The sequence below is a fragment of the Seriola lalandi genome, unplaced genomic scaffold (assembly GCF_002814215.2).
Source record: "Seriola lalandi dorsalis isolate HSWRI2012SDOR001 ecotype SW California unplaced genomic scaffold, Sedor1 jcf7180002054684, whole genome shotgun sequence".
Lineage (NCBI taxonomy): Eukaryota > Metazoa > Chordata > Actinopteri > Carangiformes > Carangidae > Seriola > Seriola lalandi.
In genome coordinates, this window is record NW_019525237.1 from 122,031 (window position 1) to 146,251 (window position 24,221).

General features: G+C 42.4%; 1 protein-coding gene across 3 annotated transcripts in view; it reads right to left on the reverse strand.

Moving 5' to 3' along the window:
- The window catches only part of LOC111667122 (actin-binding protein WASF3), a 36,568-nt gene that overhangs the window by 7,961 nt on the left and 4,386 nt on the right, over positions 1-24,221 (reverse strand). For 2 of the 3 annotated variants that reach the window (XM_023422707.1, XM_023422708.2), the window contains exons 2-6: positions 10,285-10,429; positions 6,985-7,119; positions 2,641-2,794; positions 1,742-1,859; positions 24-92 (exon numbers count right to left, since the gene is read on the reverse strand). In XM_023422707.1, coding sequence (XP_023278475.1) covers positions 24-92; positions 1,742-1,859; positions 2,641-2,794; positions 6,985-7,119; positions 10,285-10,417 — 609 coding nt within the window. In that variant the 5' untranslated portion in view covers positions 10,418-10,429. The remainder of the gene's footprint in view (positions 1-23; positions 93-1,741; positions 1,860-2,640; positions 2,795-6,984; positions 7,120-10,284; positions 10,430-24,221) is intronic. The other variant, XM_023422709.1, reaches the window with a different exon arrangement.

Below are 24,221 nucleotides of genomic sequence, written 5' to 3' on the forward strand. Positions count from 1 at the left end.
GTTAGGGGTCGGGGTTGTCTTACAGAGATGGACAGGGGGCTCCTGGGTGGGGCCTGTCTGGAGTGGGGCCTGTCAGGGTGGGCCGGACAGCCCTATGGAAACATGGGAGAAAGACAAGCTGGTGCGTTAGACTGAGCAGAGGAGGAGGAGCAGGAGGAGGAGGAGGAGGAGGAGAGAGGAGGAAGGGTGGGGTGTGTGACTTTGAAGGCCAGGTAATGCTACAGATCAATTAGAAAAAAGGAAGATGAAGAGGAGGAAAAGGTAAGAGAAGGATGATCCATCCTCTTGCAGCTGAACTTCCTCTGGTATTCAAACCTGTTATTTCGCAAGAGTGAAAACTACTTTGTTCTTACAGGGATTTTGTTCTGCAAAGTTTCCAGGTTGACGGGAGGGAACAGAAAAATGTGAGCAGTATTAAACAGAACAGAAATATTGACAAAGGTGCAGCAAACACATACAGCAGCAGCTGTTCAGGGCTTTGATGGAGAGAAGTGGAGCATTTTTAACCAAAGGGGAAATACTGCTCGGACACGTTTAATCATCGATGCCAATTAGCATGGTGGAAATAAACACCTAGTGTCTGTTCAAAAGAGCTTCACAGCTGAGTTAGCTGGGAAAGACACAACGTATAAAAATTATGAAACCCCAGTTTTCTTTCACTTGGACTGAACAAATATCTGTGGCTGGATTGGCCCACACAGGTGTCCCTGATAATTAGTCATTTTTAACTTTACCTACATTTGAGAATAAAGACTCTGTCCGAGGTTTCAAATGGAACTGGATGACTGAACACCTTAATTAAGCTAACTACATGACACTTGTTATAAAGCACTGAAAACTTCCATGTCTTCGTCACACCTGACAGAACAGTAATATCATTAGCAATGGCTTAGTTCAATTCAAGCGTCCCAGTAAGTCGTGATCGTGTGACAGTGAGTCGGCACATACAACACCACGACCCTGAAACTGAAGCAGCGATTCATTTTCATTATTTAAAACTGCTGCTTCTCCTACTGTGAGCGGTGAGGACGCCTGTCACAACTGGACTGTTATAGCTGCAGTATTATACAGAGGCTACATCTTTGTATAAATATAGTTGAATTGGCCGCTTCTGAACGACTGAACCGGAATGAAACTTTAGCATCATTTAGCATCAGCGGTGCTCCAGTATTTCATTTGGCTTCAGTTGTTCAGAAGTGGCCCATTTGCATCCTGTCCTAATCTGAGAACACCGCCCTCCATTAGTGGAGAGGCTGAAGCACAAGAGACTCCTTTTTACCTTTGTATAAATATGTTTACATAATTGTTCACATCTCATTTCATTAATGTGATTAACGTATGAACTGTTAAGAGTTGTATTCCCCTCTGTCTCTGGATAATGAGCCCGCCCAGCTGCTGCTGTATCAATAACCAATTACACAACAAAGCAAAGCTAAATGGTGAGTACAGTAATAGGAATGCATCAAATGAAATAACAGCATAAAAAAGACACAACTCGCCAGGAAAAAAAACAAACAAACAAACAAAAAAAACTGATTAGCAAATTAAAGCAGATGATGAATCTCTTTAACTGTTCTGTCGCACTGTTGTTGCACACACCCAACCCACAGCATGTGCACGGTGACAAACTTGGGCTCACACATTCACACACAAATGGACTCCACCAGCACGAACACACACACACACACACACAAAACACACACACACACACACACACACACACACACACATCCATCCATACCTTCTGCCGCCTCTTCTCCTTGCGCTTGTCCTCGGTGGCCTGCAGCATCTTCTCCTTCCACAGGTTGAAGAAGTAAGACGGGTCCGTGTAGAACTTCAGCGCGTCCTTCTTGTCGTCCCTGGGTGGAGGAATGGAAAGATGGCGGGTGAATTCGGGCAAATAATAGACATTCAGATTGAGATAATGGAGCAGGATGTGCGAGGGTTTTAATCCCAGATGCAACAAAATGTCCATACTAATTTATTCAATCGCTAATGAACCCAGATAATTAGCTGGCTAATGTTTGTTGAACACCAGAGTTAATACAAAAATTATACTAATTTAATCACCACAGGGATTTTGTGTGTTGGATCCCGACAACAGAGAATGAATTACAATAAGATAAGTGACTGGTTTGTGATTATTTATGAAGAAACAACATGCAGCCCAGTGAGAAGTGACCTCAGGCCTCTGTTCCTCTGGAACTCAGTGAGTTTTGTTATAAATGGTTTCTTTCATACTCTTACTTTAAATGGGTGATAAACTGCTACGCTAGTGGCGAAATTTGATCAAATCACACATTTAACCAACACAAAACAACAGTTCTTCTCCTCTAATAACAATCAAGTACTTGGTGGTCTCTGCAGAAGATCAACACTAGTGCAGGTGATTTGAAGGTAACTGAACACCACAATTTACAGAAACTGATTTTTCGAATTGTTTTTAATGAAGTGGAAAAACACTAGCAAACTTTTTTTTTCATTGCAATGAACCCTAATGCTAAACGTTTCTCTCTGCTGAGGAAGAACAGCGCCAACTTCCTGTTTTTTTTTTAAAGCCATTATTCCGATAATCTGCCAAAACTGACGACGCACAATGTTGCGTTCACTAATGTGATACAGTTAGGCTAAACTACTGACCTATATGGGCTGAGGATGTTAAGTGGTGGAGGTTTATCGCAGCGATGGTACATCTCCACCACAGGGTTGGGGACAGAGGTCCGCGACACCACCTGCTGGTCCTGGATGGTGCTGCTCTTAAAGGCCTTCCTCATGTTGATGTCCTGCAGGGAGACTGGGAGCAGAGGAGGAAGAGATTTAGATGAGTGTTTACAGTCGCCTAAATGCGGTAAAATGGGCAGAATCAGTCACTGTGTATCCTCACTGGTGTTTGACGACATAATCCCTAAAAAAAAACAGCTGTTTTAACTCTTTAAGTGTCGGCTTAGCAGCTAAATCCTGAACGCACGACACCGTCCTCTGCCCTCTGGTCAGAATTAGCCAGAATAAAGCAGGGGAATATCTTTTATTAGTGCTGTTTGTTAGTAGACATAAAATCAGACATGACACGGCTATTAAACTACAAAGACTGTGCCATCGAATTCAGCTTCAGTCATAATGAAATGGCCAAAGAAAGAGAATTAAATAAAAACAGCATTTCTGGGACAATTTGTAGGTGATTTCTGGCAGCTATAATTTGGATATTTCTATAATAACATTTGGACAAAGGATATTATGGCTGTAAGAGGAGAGTGTAATTTGATTTTCCAGAGCAAAAATACAAGATGCATTTTCATAGGATTTCCTTTGTATTTACAGAAGAAGAAACAGTTCATCTGCTTTCTTTTTATTCTTCATTCGCCCATGTTTCCAATGCAATAAAAGCTAGATAAATGATTAATTATGTCAAGACTTAATTTACCCATTCCCCCCCAAACACCGCTCTCCACAAATAAAACAGCATGTGTTGTTTGCTGCGTACACAGAGGCTATTAAACACTTGCTTATGGCAGTTTCGAGCACTCACACACCCTCAGAGTCACTCTGGTGTGTGTGTGGCTTTGACCCTGTGATTTATGGGTTTTATGGATTTTGTTGAAAGGCATTCTGGGAATGTGGGGAAACTGCCGGCAGAGGCTGAAGTACCGCAGATGAAAAATCACGAGGAAAAGTTTGAAATTTAGACAAAAAATGATTCCTGATTTAACACAGTTTTGTATTAATTAATTTTCTTATAAAATATGAGACAGAAAATAAAGACATGTCATATGCTTGTAAAGCCCTGTGATAACAGCATCTGCACTTGTGTACACACACAGTATAGATACTAGAGACAGCCTCCATACTGCGACACTCTGATACATATGCATACAAACACACACACACACACACACATACACACACATACAGTAGGTGATAATAGGACAGCAGGGACAGATTAGTTTTAGAGCTTGTTGCATCAGCTTAACAAACATCACACACACACACACACAAAGCTGTAGGGGAGGGGTGTGAGTGGGCTTACTGTATGTGTGGATGTAACAGAGCAATATAGAGGATGTGTCTGTGTGTGTGTTTGTGTGTGTGTGTGTGGTTGGTACTCATAAAGTCTCTGTGTTATGCAGCATGTAGGACTGTGTGATAATGTGATTTGTACACGTATAACAGGAACCTGTGTGTGTGTGTGTGTGTGTGTGTGTGTGTGTGTGTGTGTGGAGAAAGAAAGAGAGAGTGAGAGACAGAGGAAATACATGTATGTGTGTCAATCCCTTAACCCCAGAGGAGATTTAACACAGCTGCAATGCTATCCAGGATCTACCAGATGGCTACACACACACACACACAAAATCACGCACACGCACACACACACACACACACACATCAGTCCAATATATAATAAGGTTAAACCGTGTCAGTGTGAGATATGTTCTGACCAGTGATTTGCTTGACCGCCTGTGTCGTGTATGTGCCTGCATGTGTATGTGTGTGTGTGTGTGTGTGTGTGTATGTGTGTGTCTAAGTTATCAACAGCATCAACAAGGTCAAAAAGAAAGAGAGTGTGTTAGATTTAACGTCCGACTGCAAAGACTTATTCCTGAAACACTTAAGAGTGATTGACTATTTGATCTGCTTGCACACGCGTGTGTGTTTGTGTGTGTGTGTGCATGCATGTGCGTGCGTGCGTGCAGATTGTGCAGTCAGAGCACACTCCTGTCTGCTCGGTGTTTGATCATTCCCTCCTAAGCTTCTGTCCCTGCGGCCAAATGAATAATCCACAAAACTAGCAGCTAATGCAACTTTCATTCAGACACATCTTCAAAGAGACCTCTAGCTCTCTCTCTCTCTCGCTCTCTCTCTCTCACTCACACACACACACCCTCTCTCTCTCTCCTTGTGTTCTGCCTCTAATCTGTGTTACCCTCTGACTTTAACATCCATCTTCCTCTCTGCACATTTACATGCGTACAAATATGTTGACTTCTGCTAATAACCAGATTAACGTCATCAACATAAACAGTCTAATTAAGGGACTTACATGGTTTACAGTGGCCTGACTTAACCAGTGACATGAGTGCAGCTTTACAGGAAGAAGCTCATTAGTAAAACCCAAGTAAATGTGCGCGTATGAAACGAGTGGCCGAGCTTGAAGAGCTCCTTCGTGCAGATTCAGTTGGACACGTAGAGCACGATGTTGCTCTGCGTCGTTATTTTCCCATGAACAGAGTGTGATAATGCGATTCTATTTCTCGCGATCTTCTCCCCTCTCTCCCCAGCATGCAAAAGCGAAACAACGTGCAGTCTCTCCACATTCACATCAACTTGAGTCTTACTAGTTCACGTCCGTTTGAGTTCCTGAGCAGCAGCAAGCACAGACGACAGAGTTAAGCCTAATTATGGACTGAGCTTATTGTGACTTTACACAGGACAGAACGGACACCAGTGATAGTTTTTATTTTGCTGCTGATTATTTCTGATTTTCTGAAAAAATTCCTGATTATTTGTTGCTGTATGACAGAAACACATGACCAGAAAATACATTAAAATCATTTTTACATTGTAACTTTTGATACTCATGAATTGATTTATTCAAGTACTTTCACATTTTATAGTTATGATGTTAAATTTTTACAATTCTTTGAATATTTTAAAGCTGTTGTAACATAATGAGGACTATCATTTAGAATAAAACATAAAATTATATTATGTTATATATTCAATCCTCCCTTACATTTCCTGTAACAGTTCCTTGCTTCCTTCCTCCCTACCTTCATTATTGTCCCCTTCTTCATTTCTAACCTCCTCTCTTTTTTCATTATTTCATTCTTTCTATCATGAAACATTCATGCTGTCGCTCATCCTGTCAGCTTGGAGAATACTGACGGAGGGAAACAAGGAGATGGAAGGAGTGAGGGATGAAAAGGTGGTGGAAAGAGGAGAAGTGAGGAGGAGTGAGGTGAGGAACAGATGAGTGGCTGCGTGGTAGGAAAAGAAGGATAGACGAAAGGTTTGTGTGTGGGAGGAGGAGGAGGAGGCATGGAGATAGACAGAGGAAGAGAGAGGAGATGAAAGAGTTTGAGCGGGGGAGGAGGAGGAGGAGGAGGCATGGAGATAGACAGAGGAAGAGAGAGGAGATGAAAGAGTTTGAGCGGGGGAGGAGGAGGAGGAGTGGGAGACAAAGAGAGGAGGGAGAGGAAGAGGAGGATGAGACGGAGGACTGCTGAGCTTTTGCTTTTCATCCTCGTCTGTGCTGCTCTGTGTGCTGCAGAATGACTAGGCAGTATCAGCCAGGAGAGAGGGAGGGAGGGAGAGAGGGAGGGAGGGAACGGGAGGAGGGGAGAGAGGGAGAGAGAAAAGGAAACACTGGAGGAAGGGAGGACAGAAGAGGGTATGAAAGAAAGTGTGAGAGAGTTTGAAAGAGAGAAAGAGGGAGACAATGAGGAGGAAGCAATAGAGAAAGAAAGGAGGAGAGAGGATAAAGAGAATAGAGAAAAATAAAAAAGAGGAGGGAGGGAGAGAGAGGCGAGGAAGATAAAAAGGCATGAAAGGGGGAGAGAGTGAAGGAATTAGAGAAAAGGAAAGGAAATAATAGGAGGCAGAAAGAAAGAGAGACAGGAGAGAGGGAGAGAAGAAGATAGCATGAGAGAAGGGAATGAAAAGAAAGGAAGCAAGAGAGAGAGAGTATGAATGGAGAGAATGGGGGACATAAGAGGAAGGAGGGAGAAAATGGAAGTGGAAAAAAAAAGAGCGTGAGAGGAGTGGAGAAAAAGACGTAAAAGGGGTGAAAAAAAGAGGAGAAATAAAAGAAAGCAAAATGAGAGAATGATGGAGAGAGGGAGGAAAGTGGGAGGGAGAGAAGGAAGGAGGGAGAGATAGAGACATAAGGATGAAGCAGACAGAAATCAAACAAAGAGTGGAACAGGTTGTTGTGTACACACACACACACACACACACACACACACACACACACACACACACAGCCCCTACCTTCCTCCACAGTGGAGTCGAGCTGGGTGACTTTCACAGCCAGCTGGTCCACTCTCTCCTGCAGGCTGCTCATCCTCAGGTAGAAGCTGTTGGCTTCATTGAACAGTTCTCCGAAGATGTCCTCTGCATGGCGACCTGCACGGCAACACACACACACACACACACACACACACACACACGGTTAGGTCTGATATTGTCACTTGTTTTCCCATCAGTCTGGAGATCATTTCTCTTTCATCCCAAAATTCACACTTTCACATTCACCAGCTGAGCTCTGCTTCGCATCTCAGCATTTCATATTCGCTGCTGAGGAGAAGCAGCACGGCGAAGTCACACTGAAAGATGTTTCCCAGCCTGTTGCAATTCAATTGTGACACTTTCTATCGGCCACAATTGAGAGACGCTGTGGTATCTACTTTATTTGAATTTTTCAGACGTTAACCATTCACGATAATTGCCCTTTGCTGCATGTCATCCACAGTTATGGTCAGGTGTTGGTGCCGAAACCTGGCAAATTTTGAAAGACCAGAGGATCGATAAGCTCCGACGTTAATTCTGATCTTTATTTCTTTTTTTCCTCTTATGAGTAACGGATCAATAAGAAGTATCGATAAAAGTAGTAGTACCGTTAAAATCCTAACTATACCCATCCCTCGTTATGGTGTCAGGTGTTTGTATTGTGTGTATCCTTGAAGCCTAACAAATATATATCGAGACATTTCCATCCTCAAAAGCCAACAATTATTTTCATTATCGATTAATCTGCTGATCACTTTCTTATCATTAAATCGTTCTGTTCGTGCTTTAGTGAAAACTGCCCATCACAACTCTCCAGACACCAAGACGACAGAGTGAGGAGCAAAATTCTCACATTGAAGAAGCTGATAGCAGCATCCTGTGCAGAAGCTTATTAAATGTATGTTGCTCAACTAATCAATCAATCAACTCGTCTTTTCAACTCTAAAGTTGATTTTTAGATATTGTTTTAAAATCCATGTTTGAATCAGCTTTAATTCTTCTTCCTCGTCCTTGCTGGCACGTTGCCATGGTTGCTGGCAGCACAAACTGTGAAGGTGCATGAAGCTGTTGGCACAGATGTGCACAGGATCACCACGTCCTTGTCCACGTACATGTGCACGTACATGTGCATCCCTGTAGGTACCAAGATGTACGTGCATGAGATACAAACAAAACGTGGATCCGCTTATTAAATCATTGCTAAACTAAACAGCGAACCTTTAAGTTCATTCTGATGAGGCATGAAACGTTGGTGTGGACGGGAACGGGAGAATAGTTACCTTCCTCACACGCCACAGCTTCCTGCCACATTCATGTTTGAATCTCAATAAGAAACCGTTCTTACATTATTCAGACCGGCCTTCTGTTTGCAGAGGGAGGCAGGTCCAGCAGCTGCCTTTTGTCCAGAATAATGACTTTTACTTGGAAGTGAAACTGCTCTCTTGGGCAGGTTCAACAGCAGGAATGTGGGTTTTATGCGGGCTGCACAAATTATTATGACTTCCACCGTTCTCAGTGTGACACAGGCCAAATAAAAAAGTGTCTAAAAATAGCCCGACAAAACAGAGGAGATCTATGGAAAGAAATTCATGGAGATGGAGGTCAGCCGACGTGCTTCCTCCTCCTCTTCCTCCCCCCTCTGTCTGTCTCAGCAGGACAGGCTTCCTCCTGCCGTGCACCTGTTGGACTGAATACTTAAGAGGTCCTTTCTATCTGTGAGAGAGCATGTGTGTGTGTTGTGTGTGTGTGTGTGTGTGTGTGTGTGTGTGTAAGCAGGACAGAGTTAGGAGGTACAAATATTTAAATGTATTTACAGATACAGAAATGCAGCCTCCCTCAATGACGCCGCCACCTCCAAACCGAACGAAACACACACTCATATACACAAACACCTGCTGCACGCCCTCAATGCCTCTCTTTCTCTTTTCCTCTCTTCCCTTTCTCTTCCTCTCAGCCCACAACATGACAGATGGAGCAGAGGCAGAGCACTCACTCATTCGCACTGAGCTGTCACTGAATTCAATTTAGCTGCTGACTGTTAATCAAATTTAAATAGCTGCTTTTTTATTTTTTCTCCCCACATTCCCACTGAACGACCTCTTTCCTGCCGTAGCTTGATCTCTCCTCTGAAACATAGCTATCATCAGCTGGGATTATGTGCCTTCACACATATGAATCGCCTGCACAGGTTTCCTATGAGATGTGTACGGTGATAATATCCGAGCGTCGAAGGGAAGTTAAGGATGCATTAAGCGGGAAGGCTCTGGACCCTGCTAACTGCTGAATACTGACTCATAGCGTGTTTTCACTGCAGGTCAATTTTTACAGCTGAGTCACAGTGAGCACTTTTGCAACGTGTTCGTATGTGTGCGTCCGTGCGTGTGTGTGTTATTGTATCAATAAAATTTCCCCTTGGATTCAACCTTTTCCACATTTTTTAACAGGCTCCATCCAACACCTTGTCAACTCCACTTAATACTGATCAGCAACTGCTGATATCCATCTAATCAGCCTGTGCAGACATGGCCTAGTTCACACCGAACACTTCACACGTCTTGAGTGATGTGTCTGCGGGAACGTAGCTCTGAATTCATTAGTTTTAGGTGTGACTGCACTTAAAATGCAAAAGGGAGACAGAATGAGATCTCATTGCTCACAGCAAATTGAGAGGTTGTCAGACGTGGATGCGAGTGTGAGATCCATTGTGCTAATGTGCAGGACTTTCTTTTTTTCTTGGGGTTTCTGTCCAGGTAGTTATAACGATAATTTTCTCATGGCTCAGTGTAAATGTGTGTTTTTAGCCATGTTTGTTGGTGTGGCTCTGTGGTAGCCATGTTTGTTCGTCAGAAGCAAATGTTGTGGTAAAAAGTGAAACAATATCCGCACACTGGAGTAGCAAATGCTACCATGCTAGTATGCTAAACTAAGGTAGGGAACACTATCTGAACACATTGTCTTCGTGAGAACTTTAGCATGCGCCCGTTAGCATTTAGCTCAAAGCCCCACTCTGCCTCACTGTCACTAGCATGGCTGCCTAGGGCTCTTAAGGTCTAGTCACAGCAGAAAGTGAGACAAATAAATTATTCTGCAAAATAGTTAATACTCAAAACTTTGTGGTGTAGTGATTAGCTGCAGGATTAGTGGGTTAACTGCTGTAGCTAGCGAACTAACTGCTAACTCACTAGCTGGTCATGGTTGTGCTTGTCCGTCAGAGATTCTGGCATTTTGTCCAACAACTCTTATATGATTTTAAGAATTGCAGTGTATGTGCTGTATACTCACTCAGACTGCCCAGTTGTTTGATGATGGCTGCCAGGGTGCTGTTGGTGACACACTCCAACTCACTGGTCACCCCATCTGGCAGCGCCCCACGGCACAGGTGCCTGGGCTCGATGTTCCTCTTCACCAACGGCATGCTGGTCTACGCCTGAGGAAGCGACAGAGAGGACAGAGAGATGATGGAACCTGTAGCGTTTTATGACATTACATCCAAACTATGTTCCGACTTCCGCAAAACTGTGTCTGAAGCGTCTCGACTGAATTCTGCTGCAGCTCATTATTTAAACTCCCTGCGGAAAATAAGTACATTAGCAAACGTTACAGCTCCACACTGACAGATAAGAGAGAAAGCTGAGGAAAAAAAGGGGCTGGTGTTCAGCTGCGAGTCTTGATGGAGATGACAGTGTCATGTCCGCCGTGGGGCGCAGTCGCTCATCACGCTGCTTAATGTCAATGCGGCTGGGATGAGCCAAGAGCCAAATGAGCCGGAAAGAGGTTTCTAAACGGTGCTAACGAGCCGCAACGGTAGCCAAAGAGACCACAAGGGACGGAGAGAGGGAGACGGAGAGAGAAAGAGAAAGAGAAAAGCGACAGAAGGTGAGAGGATGAAAGAGAAGACAGATTGAAAGAAAGAAAGAATAAGGGGGTGAAAGAGTTATAAGCCAGTGTGAAACAAGAGAAAGACGGTGTCAGTGTATGAGAGAGCGGCTGTGCCACAGGGGAGGAGCTACATATAGATCCAGTCTGCCATATAATGTGAGGCAGGAGTTATCGAGCTGAGTGAAAGAGAAGTTCTCAGAAAAATGGAAACATAATGGATGGATAAAAAAAAGAAACGGCTTTCAAATGAGGCAGATGATGGCCTGGAGCTTAACCTGCTTTAATGTTATTAAATATTAACTTTATTGTTTGATAAACATTCAGAAACAAAGCAGCAAACACTACAGAATGGCTGCTGACCACAATAATCCACCTGGTACCTAACTGTTTCTTATATACGATATATTATACATTGCATATTATAGGCTGCTTCGGAGGAAAGCATCTGCTAAAAGAATGAAAACCATTGGATTAATCTGCCCATCTCTGAGGTTACTGTGTGCAACTGTGGGGATGAATAGTCAAATTTTAAGGTTAAATAAAAGATATTTTTTAGCTTTAAGAGTAGTGTGCATATTTTAGGTTAAAGTGTACAACTTCTGGGTTGGATTGCGCAATTTTTCCGTTTTTTTGTGAAATGTTTTTGTCACATTAAGATATTTCTGGGTTGCAGTACATACCTTATGGTTTGAAGTACGCACTTTTTGCTTAAAGTGCACAATGTTTGTGTTTAGTGTGCATTTTTTTCGTTGACGTGTGCAACTTTGGGATTGGACTCTACAACTTTTGACCTGAATTGTGTAAGTTTTAACATATTTTTAGTCCAAGTGTTGTGAAACGTTTTATCTTCTCACACAGAAAAGATTTCACAATATTTGGAGGGTTGTGGAAATTGTGTGACTTCTCTGAGTGGGAGGAAAACAGGAGCCTTAAAATACAGTAGAAGGAAGAAAATGATTTGGCAGATAGCGTAACAGAGTCTCTGTGCGGTGCTCATCAAATCACAGAACAGCCAGTCAAAGTAGATTCAGCAGTAACTGTACATTCATTTTGCCCTGATCTTTGCATCACAAAGAAAAAGTGAGGAAGAGCAGTTGGATAAAAGTGAGTGAGAGGCGAACACGTGAGGGGAAGCTGCTCAGCTCCTCTCAGTTTGGAGTCAACTCTCTATGTGGGACACGCTTGTTATTTTTGGGCCGTGATTTTGTGTGCAAGAGTGTGTGAGTGAGTGTGTGCATGTGGCACGTGTGTCTGTCCCACAATTAAAAAGTGTGTGTGTCCTGAATATGTGCACGGGAAAGAGTGTGTGCATATGTGCATGTGGGAGGTGTGTGTGTGTGTGTGTGTGTGTGTGTGTGTGTGTTTTCCCAGGTCAGTGCTCTGGAAACGTACTGTTCTCACACTCTCCCACGCTTCTAATATAATCATTGGCACAACTAATATTTCCGGGATGAAGAGTGAGGACTGAAGCCGAGACAAAGGAGGAGGTAAACAAAAACACAAGAACTCACTGCCAGAATGTGTGTGTGTGTGTGTGTGTGTGTGAACACTGAATCTTAATAATAAAAGAGATACTTGTACCTGTGAGTCACATCAATCTGAAGCTGAATGACACACTTTTCAGACACAAAATACCTGTGTCTGTGTTTGTGTGTGTGTGTGTGTGTGTGTGTGTGTGTGTGTGTGTGTGTGTTCACGTGCTCCTTAATTTGTTTGTCCAGACTGAACCACACATGCCAACTTCAATAAAAAGTGACTCGTTTGTCCTCTTTACGTCTTTCTCACGCGCTCTCCTGCTCTTCCTCCCTCTAATAGCTTCTGACATCCAATTACACAAACCACCTCAGATTGTGCCGGCTTGTCTTAAGACTGATCGAGCTTCCCTGAGCATGTGTGTGTGTGTGCACGTGTGTGTGTGTGTGTGAGTGTGTGAGTGAGTGAGTGAGCCTTTATCGACCCCCCTCCTCCAGCTGTTGTAAATAATCTAACACCCCGGCTGTTTAATAATACATACATACTCCAGCTCATCCTCCATCGCCGCTTCAATAGCTGCTCTTCATCTCTTATTTGTCTCATCTGTCTGACCCCTCCCTTCCCCATTCCTCTTTTTTTCCCCCCACTTTCCTGTCAATATTCTCGCTCTAGACCTTCTCTCCATATCTGCCTGGTTTCATTAATAAATCAGTACGGGTGAATATCTCTTCCCAGTGTCCATCACCGAGTGGGTATTCCCCCATCTCCCCGTGATCTGAGAGTGTGTGTGTGTGTTTTTGTTGGTGAGTGTGTGCTCAGTGCGAGATAACAGCGGTGTGTGTGTGTGTGTGTGTGTGTGTGTGTTTGTGTGTGTGTTTTAGAGAGAGAGAGAGAGAGAGAAATGCTGGTGATTTGTTGAGGCCACTTAGTCTGGGTTTGTGATGTAGGTTCACATGCATGAAATGATGCAGAGCTTCCCCTTTCTCTGACACACACTTCACAGAAACATACTCACTCACTCACGCACGCATGCACACACACACACACACACACACACTGCATTTTGACCCAAAGGCACTTAGTCTTTTCACACAAGCCCATTCAGGTCAGCTGCAGGGTAAAGTCACATCAGCCTAATGTGCTACACCACTCCCACTAGAGACAAAGGAATACAAAAAACATTCATCGCAAGAGCTCTGCTGCAATTTTCAGTCATTCTTTACACACAGACATCCTGCTCAGACAGTGATCCTGGATAGAGATGCTACATTATGCACAGAGAAGTCCATGAAATGCTCTTGATTTAATAATATGTGCTCTCGAATGACTAACTCATGCTCTTCATTTGCCATAATTTATCACCTTCATGTCATTAGTCTGCATGTCCCCTCCATACTCTCTCTCTCTCTCTGTCTGTCTCTCTCTCTCTCTGGATCTCTTGGGTCTAATATGGTTTTATCCTGGTCTTGGGCGGAGCCATGTGTGGGTGTGGATACACCTGAGGTGTTGGCTGTTAAACAAAAACAATGTGTTATCTTTGTGATCCCTTAAACTGAGTTTATAGGTTAACAAACATAAAACTGTTGATGATTTGCAGATGGCATTCAACTCATAAAAACTAAGCTTCAGTGTTCTGGAGTGTTTATTCTCCAAATGAAGAGGGGAGGAAGCAAAATAAATAACATGGAGGATGAATTGTTAATTAATTTGAAAGCAACAATGCATGTTAATGAGAATCAGCACAAAATGCCTGATGTAAACATGACGAATTGTAGCAAAAAAGCTAATTTACATCCGTATTCATGATGCCCCTTTTTTAAATGCTATCTATAATAAATATAAAATCATTTTCACAATAAATAAAGTCAGTTAAATCTGCAACAGCAACATTTCAGACCTCTAAAGCAGAAAGTGATGTGTTTGAGGGTGCATTGGCTTGGATTACACTATTTAAGGCATTTGAAGACTTTTTGAGGACACAGAGGGAAGAAGAAAATTAACAAGATGACAAGAAGGAAGATGGAGTGGAGCAAAAAAAAAAAAAAAAAGTGTGTCGTGGAGCCATGGGAACGTCGTCATAGCAACGTGCTGAGGAATCCGCTCCGCTGCTCAAAAGTGGAACTCGGAGCGACTCCGAAAATAGTATGAAAGAGACGGAGAGAAGAAGGGGACAGGGAGCGATGGGGAGAGAGAGACAGTAAAGAGTTACATAAAGGGAGGAGAGAGAGAGAGGATGGACAACCGTGTGAAAACGAAAAGCAGAAACTTTAAACTCTAAGTAGGTCTCCGGAGGATTTATTATACAGTCTGACACCTGCACTCATACAACACAGGAGAGTATAGGGCGCAGCACTGAAATAGCAACGCAGGAAGTCGTCTAACAGTAAAGGAAGTCAAACTCTGAGAGGCCACTTCAGATCAAACATTCATGACAAGATGAAATAGTTTGAGGACACTGCAGAGAAAAGTTGCAGCCGCATGAGTTATCCCGTCAAAGACTGTTAGCCGCTGTATGCTAGCATCTCGAAAGATAAGGTGAGGGAGAGTTTCAGTCCTTTCTTAAAGGAATATCTAGACATTTGAGGAAACGCACTTATTGATGTTTTTGCCCAGATTTAGATGGGAAGATCGATACCACTCCCATGTCTGTCCAGGAGATATGAAGCTACAGCCAGCAGCTGCTTAGCTTAGCTTAGCTTAAAGACTGGAAACCGAGGGAAACAGCTAGCCTAGCTCCGTCCAAAGCTAACAAAATTTCGCTTAAAAACATCCCTGTTGCCAGGAAATTCCTCCTTAAAAGGTTTTTACGAATTTCCTGAAGTTCCTTCGATAAAACAGGAAAATGGAAGCTCACTGCAGCTCTGTTGTTTTGTAGTTTGTGAAAATGTGTGGTTGAGGTTTATTATAATACAGGCCTATCTATAATGGTTTGTCAAACACAGTATATTAAAACATATTATAATATACAGTATAATTAATTGAATTATCTTGTTTGTGCATGTTCTGACGTGCATTTTACTCTGATGACTTCCAGTGACTGAGCTGCAACTTTCTTACCACAAGGGCACTTTGACACCCACTGCAGGCAGGTTCCACCATGACAAGACTAATGTGCTTGTCTGGGAAGCCATCCAAAGTTCACCTTTTGGTCACGGCTGTTTGACACACTTCTCTAGTAGACACTTCCTTCCTACTCTTCCTCACATCCTCCCCTCCTCCTCCTCCTCTTCATGTTTTGATGGCTCTGGGTATAATTACAGCCGTAATCAGATAAGACTTTATCCTTCTGATCCAAAGCTGACTGCAGCCTGTTTGTGAGGAGGTGCTGAGATGTTGGACCAAACATCGCCCCCAGTTTGGCTGTTGCACCCAAACATCTCCCCGGGGAGCACACTAAAAGACCGTCTGGTTTCAAACTCCAGTCAGAAATGCAGTGACCTACTTTGCACTATATTTAATGCATTTCTGGCATATAATTAAACAGAAGGTAAATCTTTTCTGACATTTCTCAGGAATTGCTTTATATATGGGAATGTGCATTTGTGGGAGACAGTATTAATTACTGTCCTTCACCAAACTCATCATTCCTGCGGGTGGTTGGGCTAATGCTATTACTGCGCCGTCTGCTCGGCCATATACTTAAGCACACACACACACACACACACACATATATGATCATGCACACATACACACACCTCTCCTACTGTGCTACACTGAGCTAAGTCTGCCTCAGTCTGTTCTGAGAAAGGTTAGCAACCCGCCCTCCACCCCGCCACTTCTTCTGCTCCATAGGAGGGACCCGAATAATCACAGCTAATTAGCTTTCTACAGTAACTAACGGAAATGACAACCCCTGATTCTTTACGATGATATAATTAGATGATATACTGCATGAGGGACCAAATTATATTCCCATTAATGCAACAGCTCACTGGTGGTGTACACTGTTATCAAAAATGAGCATGAAAGCTAATGTGACACACTATATGCAAGCATATATCTTCCAAGGGGCAATGTGCAGCTTAGAGAAGATGTGCTGCATGGTCGCTTCTCTGAATGGCAGTCTGGAATGAAAGTGAACCTCAACACAAAGATCACATATAAACATTTAAGAGTGTTGTCCCAATATTGGATGGGGTTAAAAATAAAAAGGATCAAAGATTTTACATGTAAAAACCAGCATGCTAGCTGCCTTAAACATGCTAGCCGGCCTTAAACTAGCTACACGCCCAATCATGTATTTACTACATCTGACTCCTGTGCTGGTTGTAAACACGATAACTAGAAAAATTAGATCCAATTCTATGGAAATATGTAAAGGAGAATAAAACCTAGTAAAGATAACCCACAACTTAAGGTTTCACATGACAATACTAGCATGCTAGCTGCACTAATTAAAGTTTTATATTGCAAGTGCTAGCTAGCTTTATCAGTATAGCAACACAGTGAGAACTGGAGTGTTCCTAGTTATACTGAAGGTAAAATAAATACGCTTTTATTGCACTAAAAGCTACATGGATGTTTGAAATTAAATTTAAAAAGTGGTATAAAAAATGGGTCACCACTCTGGTACCTCTAAAAATAAATGTATAGCTTTTGATTTTTGTGAACTATTGCATAAACAAATATAAACCACCACATGGTCAGCAAACCAATTCCATTTAGTGCTCATGCCAACGCTAGCTGGCTGCTCCCCAGTGCATGCAATACAGAATATACAGTCTCTCATTGCTCTTTAGAGTCTAGCACCAAATCATTAAGAGCATTTTCTGAAACACATATGATTCCTTTAGGAGTGGAGGTGACATCAGTGACAAGCGTTTCTACCGTTTCACATACATCCCCACGTCCTGCGCTTTCTCTGATAATGCAGCACTGTGTAAAACACGCAGGCTAATTAGCACACGCAGCGCAGCTCATGTGTGAATGAAGAATCAAAGCTTATGGATGCTCTGAATAACGCTGGAAGGAGAACATATAATTACGTGGGTTATTGGGTCACTCGCTAATGTAAATGAATTAAAGGCAGCAGCACAATAGAGCCTTAATAGAGGGTTCTATTGAGTGTGCTGTGACACCTGCTGCAGATTGACGTATTGTTTTGCACAAAAGCCTAAAAGCAGACTGTCATTTATAACACGTCTCTCGTTAGTTCACTTTGTTCATGTGTTCTCCATCGCAGTGAAATCATATGCACAGAGAATATGAGGGATATTAAAATGACTTGTAAAATGGAGAACATGAAAAATAGGATATCATGTGTGAATATTAAAGCTATGATTTTTATAAGCTAAACTGAGATTACCCTGATGACATCTTTTTTTTTTTTTTTTTTCCCCCAAATGTTGGAAATCTTCCTCCGGAGCCAGAAAAAGGTATTATATGTCTGTGTTCACGAGCTGAGTCGCGCTCCTCAAGAATAATACACTGAACTTCAGGAGCAAATAGAGAGATAGAGGTCACCTTTAATTCAAGAATTTGACAACCAGTGTTTAAAAATACTACAAATAACAATCTACTTTTTAAAATGATTGATAATTCAGAATCAAAACCAGAAAATGTATCTACTAGTTAAACAACAGGTGCGGAAAATAATGCTTTTACAGACTTTATTTTAGATATACTAACAATATAGGTTTCCAGTCCTTTATACCAAAATATTGTGAATTAACGGCATTAGCAAAATATTGTTTGTTTTCGGGTTTTGCAAAACCGGAAAACCAGAATCTTTTAAAAGCCACAGGAAAATATTCAAAGGTCCCAACTCATTTTTTATGACTGACAGTTTTTGCATCTCTGCCCCGTCTCTGGCACCTCGCAGAGTTAATAACAACCATTTTGAAATCCGTGTAATGTAACAGCTAGGCCTGTAAACCCAGGACTGACTGACAGTCAGTGAGCACACAGCTATGAAAACAGGAAAGTGAGCCAACACAGTGACAAAGAGCTAATGTTTTATTCTGAGTCGGGATTACTCTGGTTTTGCACGGCGGGCCCGGGAAGCTCTCCACTTGGTCGCGCGCCAAATGTCAGCTCGCAAAAAAAAAAGGCATCAGCGAACGAGGAGCAGAACAAAGCAGAAAATGGAAAGTGATTGTGACGACGCTCCGCGCCATGTGGAAATCTAAATTACTAAAACAGCAGCCGTGTTGTGTTTGATGTCATCCCAAAAAAAAAAAAAAAAGACGGGAGAAAACAGGGTTTTGTTTGATGTCGCTCAAACCAGACTGAGGAGGGTGATGATTTAAATTTCAGCTGGGATGATTCCAGTTACAGCTTCATTTTAACCCCAACCCCCAAAACACCATCTCCCGCCTCTTTCTGGCCTCCTTTCTCCTCCATCCTAAACTCTCTGTATCCCCTCATGCCCCCTCCTTGCTCCCGCTTCTCAGATGTGTATAAGAGACAGGAGCGGGAGAGGAGAGGAGCAGCGACCAGCTTCCTCTCTCTAGCTTTTTTCCCTTTTACTGGAGAAGCTGCAGCCGGCTCTGTGGAGTTGTTGTCATGGTTTCTTTGGAAGTATTTTTCATTTTTTTTGGCTGGATAATGAAGTGATCTGAGCAGGACAGAGAGAGACAGAGGAGATCTCCGTCACTTCATTGTCTGTAGAGTGCGTGTGTGCGTGTGCGTGTGTGTGTGTGTGTGCGCGCCTACAGTACCTCTGAATGCAGATGAAATGTTACGAAACAGCCGCTTTAATGGAAGGTGAATAAAACATGTGAGACAAAAAGAGCCGAAGGCACAATGACACACACACAATGACACTCTCTCTATCCTGATAGTCAAACAGTATTTGCAATTCATTAGTGGTATTTGTTTTTATCTGCTTAGTGTATCACACGGGTTATCATGAACACCAAGTGCTGACTTTTAAAAAAAGGTTATGAATGCTTGAAGTGAGATTAATGTCTTTGTGCTTCTGTATGGGTCTTGTGTTAAATAACAGTCAGTCGGTTGTTATGATAGAGGCGAGGATCTGTTTTCACTCAGCGTGAGATGTGTCGGACCATAAAACTGGATTTAAAGTTGTTTTAAAGAAACATACTGGTGATTTTTTTTTTTTTTTCCTTCTTTTAGCTCCTTCCCGTTGGTTCTAATTAATTTCAGAGTATAAAATATCAGTATGTGAACCATCCATGAGCATTTACACTCGTATATTTTCATTTAATGCCTCCACGTCAGCGACAGAGCTGGAGGCATAGAAATGTTTTCTGGCTGTTCGTCCATCCTTTTCTCGTGAACATGATATCTCAGTAACGCCTTGAAGGAACTTCTTCAAATTTGGCACAAACATTCACTAGGATCCAAGGATGAACTGATTAGATTTTTGGGGGTCAAAGGTCAGGTGTACGGTGACCTCAGAAAACACTTCTTGAAAGCATAGCACATCTTTCAGCTGGCGACACTTAGTTAAAACGTGCAAAAACAACTGTACGGTCCTTTAAAAAGCAGTTATACCTAGAAGTTTTATTTTTATTAAAAGATATTAAAAAGGGTCAAATCCAAAAGTTACTGAACATCTGCACAAATTAGTGGCTACTGAACCAGCAACTTCACGTTCATGTCTCTTCTACCTTCTTTTATTCTCTGCTAATGTGGTTAGTAAACAGGTCAGCCACAGAATGAATGCAATGTTTCTGAGCTACATTCAGTCCTCTACTGTGTGTGTGTGTGTGTGTGTGTGTGTGTGTGTGTGTGTGTGTGTGTGTGGTGAGAACCCTCCTCGTGCCCCTCTGCGACCCCGTCTCTCACAATTAAATGTGTCGGCCTCAGCGCAATTGCAACAAGTCATCCGGCAGAACCATGTGACCCCACACACACACACACACACACAAACACACACACACACACACACACACACCAAACTGGGTGTACTGGTGCGGGGTGAGTGGACAGCAGGACAGGTCACATTAAAGCTGGGATGTGATGTGTCTCAGTGTCCCAGATTCCCTGCTCCCAGTTTAAACTGGGGAGGTGGAACAGGAGACTGACAGAGAAACCAGTGAGATACAAAGAGAACAGGACTGGATGTGGTCAGAGACTGGCTTGGTGACTAGTCCACATGACAACGCACGGACATTCTTCTATATTCAGAACCTCTTGGTTTTATTTGGTGAATATGATTATGTCCATAACCAGTTACATGCTTCACAATGGAAAATCTGTTTGTAAATCAGACCTGATGAGTTCATTATGTGAGGAAATCTGCTGCTTAAAGAGGCACATCAATGATTTTCATAGGTTCAAAAAGCTATAAGGGTGATTAATAGGGTGATTAATAGGGTGATATCGGTGATCGACGATCATGAGAACGATCACTGATTGCTCACGCCTTTGCAAACGTCAAGATGATATTTGACCTGTTTTCGCTTTAACACGTTAACTTATTATTTGTAGTATCAAATTAATACTGAATTAAATTTGCCCTGTCGCAGTTTAACGTATATAACTGCATGTAACTGACGCATGTACTGAACGTAATTTAACGTAGATGGTTAAGATCGCGCCACCTTAGTGATTTATATGAACGAAACTCTCCATCAGAGTGTTTTAAATGTAGGCTGAAAGAGATTCTGTTGAATGGATTAATAACCAGAGGGTATATATGTGTGTGTGTGTGTGTGTGTGTGTGTGTTTGTCTTGCCTTTAGGCAGCACATGAGCGCAGCACTAGACTGTTCCAAGTCTACCTCCCCAACAAGTCTCTATCACTAAATGCTCTGTGACAGGCTCCCAGACCAACTGCAACTTGGGATTTCCTTATCAACAATGTTGTGTGTGAGAACTCGTATCTGCACAAAGTCAGACATTCATGTATAAACACAGTCTGAAGCAATAATCAGGACCGTGACAGAGGAGGCCGCTCCAGATTAGCTCCCCCCAATGAAATCCTGCTGCAGAGCAGACACACGTCTCCGCTCACAGGAAGTGAGGAAGTGAATCCAAGCCGTCTGCTGAGCAGCAGTGAGGGAGGCTGCGTCGTCCAAGTGAAGCTTCACTCACCACCGTTACATCTTCTACCTCTCTGGTCCCATGTGGTGTAAAACCCCACGGACCGTTCGTATTGTGCATGTATGTTCTGGATGTATGCTGCTGTATGAAGTTAACTGACGTCAGGCTACGAGTCCGGTTCAGATAAGGTCATATTGACACTTCTTCCTGCTATTTGGACTGAATTCAGGACTGCAAAATAATGATTACTTTTAGAGCTGACAACAGTTTTGATAAATAATTCATCTTTTAATTAATTTATGGAAACAAAAAAGCCATTTCATGGTTGCAGCTTCTTAAATTAGCTGATTCTCTCCGAGCTACATTATAGTAAACTGCTAAATGGTAAACTCTCAGACCAAAAACACAAATTGAAGACATTCCCTTGATCTCTAGGAAACTGTGAGGGAAATTTTTCACTATTTTCTGATGTTTCTGAAGTATTGAGAAATCCGAATAATAATAATAATAATCAAGCTTTTTCTTTCTTTACCGTTTTATTAAATGTCTTAATAATACTATAATTGTTGGTGTCCAGACAACCAAATATATTCAATTTACAGTGACATAAAAAAAAAGCTAGAATCAACAGATGTTTGGTATGAATTTAAATTCAAGCGATTATCCGAATTGTTGTTAATTGATTTCCTGTCAATCAACAATCATTTTTCTGCACCAACTGCATTTTGCTAACTGGAACTTCGGTGATTTAATGTCGTATTTTCCTTAAACTGACCAACTTGTGAGAGACGGATTGAAAAAAAAAAAAGAGTCACGCAGCGGAGACCTAGATATTCTGACGTATAGGTCAACCTCCAAAAAACACATTGTTTGCGTGGATCCGTCAGGACTTGAAAATGCCAACATCTTCCAAACTCCACGTCCAGTTCGTGACACAGGCTTTCTGTTATGAATTTTTAGTCTCTGAATCTAAGCTGAGAAATGAGGAGTGAACTGACTTTGATCAAATATATATTTACATACAGAAGGAAAAAGACTGAAGCCCCGTTATGAATCCTTAAAAGAGTTTAAAGGGTCAAAGATCTCACATCAGTAAACATGTACTCTGCTGAAGTGCCTCTGTGCAAGGCACTGAACCCTACAAGCTAGCCTTTACCTCTGACTTCCCTGTGGATAGGGAAAAGACCAAAACGATCAATTAAAGTATCATGTTACGGAAATAAGTTCCCCTCATTTTAAACACTCGTTAACACACACCACACACACACACACACACTCTCTGAAGCCTGTGGCCAGAGATTGACGCTTGAGGTCAACGCTGGATCGATGGCTTCGTCAATAAAACCACCAGCAGCACCCGCATGTGAACACCCAAACACTGCCCATAGCAACCGTCGCCACGGCGAGGCAGCCTTATCGATCAGCACAGGAATGAATGAGCCTGGAAAACCGCTGAGTAAGGCTGACTGTCTGTGAGGCAGGGCACGAAAACGTGAGGGGGAGAAATACTGGAGGAAGACGTGCGAGAATTCAGTGTTAAATTAAATCTCATGGAGCAACTTTAACATCTCTATTGGGCTTAGAAACATTCACACACACACACACACACACGCGCACACAGCTGCAGATTAAGGTACACAGCGGGCTGATCAGTGTCATTGTACATTGTAACACCCACGCTGATGTCAATAGACTGGCCCTGCTTGCACTTTGCATCATCCCACCCAGAATAAAAAAAAAGCAGCTAAAGCCGACACAGTTACAGCAGCGAGGTCAGACGACCAGGTGGAAGAACGATGATGCACAAAAAAACCCCGCAGCCTGGCGACGCTCCCAGCAGCAAGAGACAAAGTGCTTTACAAAACATATATTTCCTGACAACAGTAATGTTGTATTGTTTCCCCTCCTGTCTGTACCTGAAGAGTTGTGATGCAGAGGTATCTTTAAAACAAATGGCCTCGGGCGGTGCAGTCAGCGGCAGAAATGAAGTAAGAAATGGAAACGGTGATAGAGCTCATGCCAGTGGAATATCAGCAGAAAGATACGAGCAAGAAAGTGACAGGAAAACTATTTGTTTTGAAGCTTTTATCATCTATAACGTACAAATCAGCTGCTACTATAACGTTTCCTGTTGACTTCTGTAAGTACTACGCTCAAAATAAGACTAAATAATTATTTCACTTCTCTACTATTGCAATACTAACACAAGGCAGGTGGGTAGGTGTGCACGTTTTATAAGGCCGATTTCTTCACACAGAATTAGAGCTGAAACAATCAGTCGATTAATTAATCAGCAACAACCTTTGATAGTCGATTCATTTTTCAAGCAAACATTCCCCATGTGTCGATCTCAGCTTCTCAAACATGATTGGATATCTTTGGGTTTTGGACTGTACATTCATCTGTAAAATGACAGATATTCCCAAAGCTGAAAGTAACAGAGTCAAACATCTTGCTTTATTGATTAATCGAGAAAAGAGTGAGCCGATCCATCAATCATGAAAATAACTGATCTGCAGTCCTACATGGCTCATACAGCAACTTGATCATTTCTATCCCCGAGCGCATGATGATAACTTAATCCCGGTTCATGATTGTGTGTCGCTGCAGGTTTTTAGTTATTTTTGTACCGACTGAGTGACCTCAGCAGTGGAAGATGAACCCTCCTGGTTCGTCCATGTGATCACCAGTGAAAGAAGAGACAGCGAGAGAGTGCCAATAAACTTCCCTCTGCCGCATTATCAGTGTTTGACTTTTGTTTCACTGAATAAAATCATCATCAAACTGTTTAGAATAGTTTGACTTTCTGACTAACAACTATAGGTTGAGTTGAACATGCAACTCCAGTATTTAGTCAGAGCAAGGACTTAATGACATAAACACACTTGGTATATGATAGTGTACATATTAATGCAG